This window comes from Salmo trutta, chromosome 15 (assembly GCF_901001165.1).
Source record: "Salmo trutta chromosome 15, fSalTru1.1, whole genome shotgun sequence".
In the NCBI taxonomy this organism is placed as follows: Eukaryota; Metazoa; Chordata; class Actinopteri; order Salmoniformes; family Salmonidae; genus Salmo; species Salmo trutta.
The window spans coordinates 26,229,249-26,237,561 of NC_042971.1; the positions used below are offsets into that span (position 1 = coordinate 26,229,249).

The window sequence follows — 8,313 nt, forward strand, 5'->3', positions numbered from 1 at the left end:
AGTAAAAGCATCGACTGAGGGGCTTAATTTGGGTGTTTGCCGAGTCAAGTTGAAGGAGGTCGTTGAGCAAACATTGACCGGCCTTCTGTCTTTCCATTGTTTCTCAGGTCCTCCTCTGGTAAGTTGAGTCCGGAGAGTATGCGTTCCATGGAACCACCATCGGAGGGTTCAGAGGACGGCCATGGCATGAGCATGAAGAAAATCCCTCAGAGTCCTGCGAAGAAGGAAGAACTCTCCCTGTACAAGAAAACCAAGCGAGCAATAACAAGCAAAAAGTACAGTGTCTCCAAGTACGAAGCGGAGGCAACCACACCCATCGAGCTGATCAGCCGAGGCCCCGACGGACGCTTCGTCATGGACCCCAGCGACATGGAGATGATGTCCATCAAGCCCAGGCGAATCGAGGGCTTCCCCTTTGTCGAAGAGTCGGACCTCTATCCCGAATTCCGCCAGTCGGACGAGGAGAACGACGATCCCGGGCCCATGCCCCCTGTCATGGCAACCCTTCGACCTCACCAGATCTCCCCAATCTCCAGCCAGGAGTCTTACCTGCAACCACCGGCCTACAGCCCCCGCTTCCAGAGGCCCATGGAAGGTATGACCATCATGGAGAGCAGTCGGCTCCAGGCCACAGGGCAGATCCGAGGCTCCCTGCACCACAGAGCCTTCTCCCATGGCCACGGTCACTTCTACGGTTACCTTAGCAGCCCTGGGGAACCCGAGCCTCCACCCCCTTTCTACATGCCTGACACCAGCCCTCTGAGCTCTGTCATGTCATCCCCCCCTTACCACCCCGAAGGGCCCTTTGGTCACCCCTGCATCCCTGAGGAGATGGGGGAAGGAGATATTCTACACTATGGCGTCTCAAGCTTCCCTATTCCCCTGACGCTCACCTCTTCCTCTCGCTCCCCGGAGATCTGGCACAGACCCGATTTCCCCTTTGCGGGTCTGGAAGGGCCCCACTTCATTTTTCCACCCCACCACCCTTTGCATCTCCACCGGGAACCCTTCTTTCCTCCTCCCCATGTTCTTCCCCCTGTTGCTTTCCAGCCCTCCTCCCTCCAGGTGCCCTCATACCCCAGTGTCCTGCAGCTTGAGGCCCCAAAGAGCCGTCCAGGCAAGTCTCCCAGCACGGTCAAGTCTCGGGGCCTTCCAGCCAGGCGTTTAGCTATGCAAGAGGCGCAGAGTCTAGGGCAGCTAAGACACACAAGCCACGGTATGGGTGTGCCAGTTTTGCCTTACCTCGACCCAGCAGCCCACATGGGTGGCCCTAGCACATTCAGTAGCTTGGACACCCGGTGGTTCGAGCCCACCCCCCGGCTCAGCCCCAGGCAGGCTCGTAGGATGGAGCCTAGCATCATGGTTCTCCAACCTTCCCGCCTCTCGCCCCTCACCCAGAATCCCCTTAGTTCCCACGAGGGCTCCCCAGAGATTGTAGTGCGACCCCGTCCCCGTCCCAGCATCGTCCAGCCCTCCATACCTCCAGAGATGTCTGAGATTACCCTGCTTCCCCCCTCTTCAGCCAGCTTCTCCTGGAGGTCCTCTCCCTCATCCTCTCCCGCCCATGGCCAGGGTAGCAGAAGGGCAAGTCCCAGCTACCGCTCCCACATGGCCTTTGCCACCTCCGCCACAAGCTACCCGTCCCAGTCCCCATCACCCCCCGTGGAAAGCAGCAACATGTTTGGGCAGATGCCATCCCAGAGGAGAACTGAGGAGGAGGTCCTTCCGTGTGAGCCCTCTCCACCCCAGTTGTCAGCTTCAGGGTAGGTGCACTAGGCCTTCAGGGAGGGATTTACTTATCTGCGCCAGTATACATTTATTTAAAATGTTAGGGATGCTTTGTGTTCTGAACACAGTGACATTGAGGACCATTATGGTTCTACTAAATGCACTTGTCAGGACAATTGGGGTAATTAGGGTCAAATTGGGGTTGGACTTTATATCAATGTAAACATTTTTTAAGTAAAGATTGATTGCTTCTTGTTTTTAGACTTGAGATATGATTTCATCAAGGGATCGAGTTCTTGACGACAAATTGACCGGGGACTCTTACATTATTTCTTGCAATGGCATTTTGCTGTATAGATTTATTTGATGGGCTTAGGAGTTCTGTCATTCTCAAATCGATTAACGCTGCTTTTCATATCAGAAATCAACTTTCAAATATCCATCCATGGAATCTGTGAAGCAAGTACTGTACCAAACTTGTCTTTTAACAAATCACGATTTGCACATTTTCCTCTAAATTCTGACTTGGTGGAACAACCACTTTGTGACCTGAGAAGATAAATGTTTTGCTTCACAGATTGATTACCTTACAGACCTTTCAAGTCTTTGGAGAAACTGCCATTATTATCTAAACCATTTCAAATGCATTGTGCAGTTTGTTTGATACAAGCCCCTAAAAGCCTGGAATAAGAGAGACATCACCACAGGATCCCTGGTTTTCCATTTGTTTCATGCTTTACCCTGCTTTCACCCAACAGGAGGAATCCCATATGTGCATCCCAATTGACTCTCAGACAAAACAAACGCCATTGCTGTGTCTAACTCTTAGGCCTTTTAGGACTCCTTATTTATAATGCAGAGGGTGCTTTTAGGAGAGTCCATCTCAGCAGGCACAGGGGGGCCCATCATCATCCTTAGTAACCTGACTGCATGAACCGCCTCTTCCCTGAACCTTTCACCTCAACCCCACCCCCACCCCTCCATTGCCCCAAGGACACCCCCAGGTCTGACTGCCAGGGGAGGCTTGTTGGGCGAAGTGTGTTGCAGGGATCTGTCCGCTTTCATGTGTTGCAATGTCTCCATCATTATTGATTAGGGGCAGTTGGTCGTTCTTGATGGCTCCTGGAGTCTTACCTGCTTTGTTTTTTATTGATCTCAGCTATCTGGGCAGCGTTGTTGTGACCAGGTCCTCTACACCACAATAGGTAAGGGTTGGATCCATGTCTGAAAGGGGGGGGGCAGCAGGTGGGGCTTTGAATCACCTCGTCCTTTAAAGGGGAATACGAGTCATTGGGTCTTGCTTTGTTAAGTTTGTTACTCCAGTCAAGTTCATTTTTTTTCAAAGTAGCTATGCATTTTGAGTTCTGCAGTATTCAATAATGTATGCATTCTGACATAAGTATGCATATGTCACCTTTTATGATAATAGATTTGGAGATTAGACACGTATCCCTGACACAACTTCATGCTTGAGAGATGTATGCTAACAACACTTGTCATTTTTCGATGAGGAGTGTTTTGATTTACTACCATGACAGCTGACGTGTACACAAAAAAAGCTGCAAGAAAGTTCTTGCACAAGCAAGCCCCAGACAAAATGTTTGTCTGTTCTTTTGACTATAGAAGCATTATGATGTACTGTATGATGGTGTTACCTTGGCAGCTTAGCTGCACTTATCCTTCTTTTTGTTCCTTCTTTTGTGTCTTCAGTAAGAATGAGTAGTAGATATCAGAGGAAAACAATATTTATCTGACAAATATGATGACAATTGTAACAGCCCTTTTCTAAGCCTACCCAAGTGTATATTATAGGTTGTCCAGGCTGTACACACTTAGAAAAAAGGGTTCCAAAAGGAGAACCCTTTTTGGCTCCAGGTAGAACTGTTTTTGGATTCAGATAGAACCCTTTTGGGTTCCATGTAGAACCCTCTGTGGAAAGGGTTCTTCATGGAATCCAAAAGGGTTCTACCTGGAACTAAAATGGTTCTATCTGGAACCAAATAGGGTTCTTCATATGTTTTCCCTATGGGGACAGTCAAATAACCCTTTTAGGTTCTAGATAGCACCTTTTTTCTAAGAGTGTTGTAGTGTAACTCTCTCGTCTGGTCTTATGGCAATGGGCACTATGTTAGGTCCTCTTTAACGTATTAAGTCTTAGCATTCCTCTCAAGCAGGAGACATATTATCCTTTCTTACTCAAGGTGTTTCTGTATGATGACACCGAATGAAAATATTTTGGATCTATACTCTTAGGAAATATTTTATGTGATTAGCCGTCTGAACTCCCTTCGCTCCAGTCAGTATGAAACAAAGCACGCAAATAACCTAATTACACTTGTAAGCTTGGACTACAGAACAGTTCTCACTACCAGGTGAAGCAAGTGTCCTTCCAAAACTGTTGATGCACTTCCTTGATATTGTGGGGAAAGTAGAATTTTTAGGTCCACACCACAGCCCTATGAAGTGCTTTTCACAGTATTCCCCTTTAAAGTCCTGTTCCATGTGCAAACTGCCATGCATGCCATCGCTAAATATTGCTATTCATTATTTTATTTTTAAGAACAAATATCTGAATAATCTCTTGTTACATTTGTTGTCCGAGTGCTTAGTTTTGGTTTTGGCTTACTTTTCGTTATGTGACTGTTCCCAAGTAGCCATTTCCCCTCCCGCCATCTCTCCCCCTGTCAGCATGGTGAAGCCCATTGTAGACAGTATCCATGTCTATGAATACATATATTGATGATGCTTTGTCGTTCAGCTGTGATTTCCCCCCTCCACTAACAGCCTTCAATTTCTCTCTGCAGCCACAGCTGGAGGACAACCCCTTTTGTAATGCTATTTGTTTTCCGTGCCTTGTGAGAACCTGTTGTGTTTGTGGCAGAATCTGTGGGCTGCCGTTTTAAAGTGCCTCGGTATCTGGATAGGAAGACTGCAGACGGAAGAGATGGCTGAGAATACTCATTCATGTTCTCCAAATTGCAATATTCTTTCAAATTTGCACCTGTTATTTTCAGATTCAACAAATCATAGAACAGATTGTGTAAAATACAGTAACACTGTAGATTCAAGTCACACAAACATTCCTCTTGATTTTGTTTGACCAAACTATTAGCTTGGTTCAGTCAAAAACCTCAGGTGTGTCACATTGCTCCAAACTTTAGGTAATGTGAAGCTGACTTCAGAAGGTTTGGTTCTCGAACTTTTAGAGCCTCATGTAGAAGGAAAGGCCCACTCGACAGAAGTTCCTCAGGGTTACATGTGTTCTCCCTCCTTTTTTTGTTCAGAAGTCGTCGAGGTGCGCCGAGTGCCCCTGCGGGGTCTGAGAGGTTTGATGCACTGAGATACCAACGTATTAAAAAGGCCAAGAAGATGATGGTGGTCAACAACAACAACTCCAAGTCCAGAAGAAAAACAGGTGAGGCCTCTGACATTGTGGGCGTATGGTCCTGACGTAAGACACTGGTTGATTAACGTGTACATTTTGAGGCATACCACGTATTTGACAGATATTGTGTCTGGCAGACTCAAATTTGTTTTCACTAGCCATCTATGTTTTGAGAGACTTGATCACAACAGGATTATCAGGGACTTCCTCTTTCACAGGCGTCAATCAGATTACATATATGCGTCATACTGTGCTATCTACTGAGCGGCACGTCACTATGGTGTGATAAGGTAGTATGGTGTGATACTTTCCTCATCTCTATTACTCTGTCGTAGTGGTGGGAACACCAAGGTAGTTCCCTAATGAGTTCTGCAATTCTCCAGAAACCTAACTTTGACACCAACTTTCTCCATAATCATGACAGAAATTATAGTCATACACCGGTATCAAATGACTGTAGATGATCAGATAACAGCATTTATCTTTTGATTCATACAATTCAATGTCTCACTTATTCATGTTGCATTTCCAACTCATGAACTTAGTTGAACCCTCCTAAGATAAGTATCCACTTTCCAAGGGTATTGTGCACAAATAACCATACATGGCGGTATGGTATGGGGAGTGGTACAGTGTAAAGTATTTACCCTGGATTGGAACTGAGCTCATTTTCTAACTCAACCACCCTGTCTTCTGACCCATTGTTTCCTGTGTGTTTTGCATTCCTTACCTTCCCGCCCAATGTCTGTCCGATAGCACCCAGGACCCTTATTCTCTACCTCTGCCCTCTTATCCTGACCTAAGGCTCTCTCACCTCTGACCTGCCTGTCGCTATCCCCCTCCCATCCTCCAGGTGTCTCCACCTCTCAGACCCAGCAGGACTACACCTCTCAGGTACTCCAGCCCGAAGAAGTTCTCTACCTCCGCAAGAAGAAGAAACGGCCCATCAGACAGGACCCGTATGCCCGCTTCTCCGCTCTGCTGTTCCGCCGCCCGCCCCGGGAGGACCAGAAGGCCATTTTGGCCAGCATGGACAACATGGACCCAGACCATGTCACTTTCCTCTGAGCCTGTGGTGGAGTCAGGTTACACTCTTCCCCAAAATGCCACAAAACCCCACCTGGAAAATGACCCCTCATTCTAAAATGTTGCTCATTTCCCAGCATCAATCAATGGTTTAATTTTTTTTTTTAAGAAATTGAAATTAAAACGGTGGCTATCCAATGTCTTCAAAAGTTTTACTCCAGTGCAAAACATTTAATTTGAGGAAAGCAATACTGTGTGCTTCAACATTTATTATTTTCAAACACATTTTCTAACCATTTAGAAAAGGATGCATGTGTCTGAGGTTTTCATTTTCTATCTCATCTTTATACTACAGTATTACTTTGTTGTTTGCAGAAGAGGCTTAGCTCATGGCCCCAGTGTCAAAACAGCCCATGAAGCCTAGTTAGGTCTCAGTTTACAGCACCTTGCTCACCCTAGTATCCTCACCTGCCTCACTCTGCCAGCCCTCTATCACTTCCCAGAGACTCATCCCATCCACACAAGGTTCTCACTTACGTCCTACAAAATATACCTCAGAGCACAGGACATGGCACCGCAATGACAAGGCTCAGCTAGCTGAACACAACTGTACTGGCATATGTTTTTATTATTCTTATGACTTATTTAAGCATTTTTTTGTTCCAATTTGAATAATTCTGAATGTAAAAATCCAACTGGTCACAATATATATACCATAATATGGTTGGGTTGATGTAGGTCTACTTACAGTTGTAGAATGATATCATGCTAATCAAAAATCTGTCTCTGGTCTTTTGACACACCATAAATGAGGTGTTCATAATGGCTATGAGGGAAATGGAGCATGTTATGCTTTACATACAGTATATGATATATTGTGGACAAACAGTTTCTGCCATCAATCATTCTCTTGGAATCATTTAGAAGGTAATTTGTACATTTTAGTTATTCTGTATAAACATCAATTCCATTTCATTATCACTTAACCCCATAAAGGCATGGTCAGTAATTCCCCTTGTGAGGAAGATCTGTCGTAAAACTAAGCACATAGGCTCATAGATCTATTCTGAATAGGGCGAGGGGAAGGGATTAAGTTGGGATTAGGCTCCATTTAAACAGAAGTGTACTGTACTGTATGCCACTCAAGGCATGCAACCACACACATGCAACCTCACACATTCTATACAACACATGCTACTGCCCTAGTTACTATTCAGGTTGGACTTTGGGTGTGTCTCATTGTCTGGGAAAGGATTTTGCACTGGAGAAAAATCTTGGCTTTTACTACTCTTTATTTGATGCCATCTTCACTTCTACTAGCACACTTACTGTAGCCTTGTGTAGTAGTTCTGAGGGCTCCATCTCCTATTTAAAAAGTACTATAGTAATGCCAAAAATACTACAACTTCCTTAATCAATAAAAACAACGTGTACTGTACTGAGAGGAGGATAGGATTTTGTGCCATAGTATACTATAGTATTTTTTTCATTCATATGAGAGGGCCTGATTCAATGAACGAAAGGCTTATGATGGCCTTTATAGGGCATCTTCTGGTTGCCTGCTTCGGTTTAGTTTTTTTTTTCATTATTTTTTCTATTTGTTTATGAAAGTAACTGCCTTTGTTGGCCATTTCCTGTATTTGTAGCCTTGGCATTTTTTCTCTTTGTGTGCTTGTATTAATGTTGTCTATTCCCCTATAGAAAGATCAATGGAGGGGCTTCTTGTGGCATAACAGGGCTACGCAGAGCTGTTCAAGTTTTTATTTTCTAAAATGTGTTTTTCTGTCATTGAAGGGTGCTTCTTTTTTATAAATCGACATGTTTCATTATCATGTAGATATAGACATATCTGGCCTCATTAAAGCTGAACCATGTGTGTCATGACAATGGGGGGGGGGGGGGGGGGGGGGTGATCTGGTGATGGTCAGAGAAGGAGAGGGGTGTTAGGAATGTTTTCACCCATACATGTAGGAACACAGGTGCTGCTGTGCACCTGAGACCTATTGTTCATATGTTTTGGTTCAACCGTTTGGTTCACTGTTGATTTGAAATGTCTCTGAATTATGGAAAGCTAGCACTTAGATTCGGGTATATTAACAAATCTCCAGCAAGCCGATACTTTCCAGCAAAGTCTCTCATTGGGTATCTTATTGATACTGTACAATAAAGGCACT

At 45.1% G+C, this 8,313-nt stretch overlaps 1 protein-coding gene across 6 annotated transcripts in view; it reads left to right on the plus strand.

The window, feature by feature from the left end:
* The window catches only part of igsf9bb (immunoglobulin superfamily, member 9Bb), a 186,446-nt gene extending 178,477 nt beyond the window's left edge, over positions 1-7,969 (plus strand). For 5 of the 6 annotated variants that reach the window (XM_029690794.1, XM_029690796.1, XM_029690795.1 and 2 more), the window contains 3 exons: positions 108-1,763; positions 5,013-5,143; positions 5,967-7,969. In XM_029690794.1, the coding sequence (XP_029546654.1) occupies positions 108-1,763; positions 5,013-5,143; positions 5,967-6,181 (2,002 nt within the window). In that variant the 3' untranslated portion in view covers positions 6,182-7,969. Of the gene's footprint in view, positions 1-107; positions 1,764-2,887; positions 2,934-5,012; positions 5,144-5,966 lie in introns of those variants that run through there. The other variant, XM_029690799.1, reaches the window with a different exon arrangement.
* Positions 7,970-8,313: the final 344 nt, after the last annotated feature.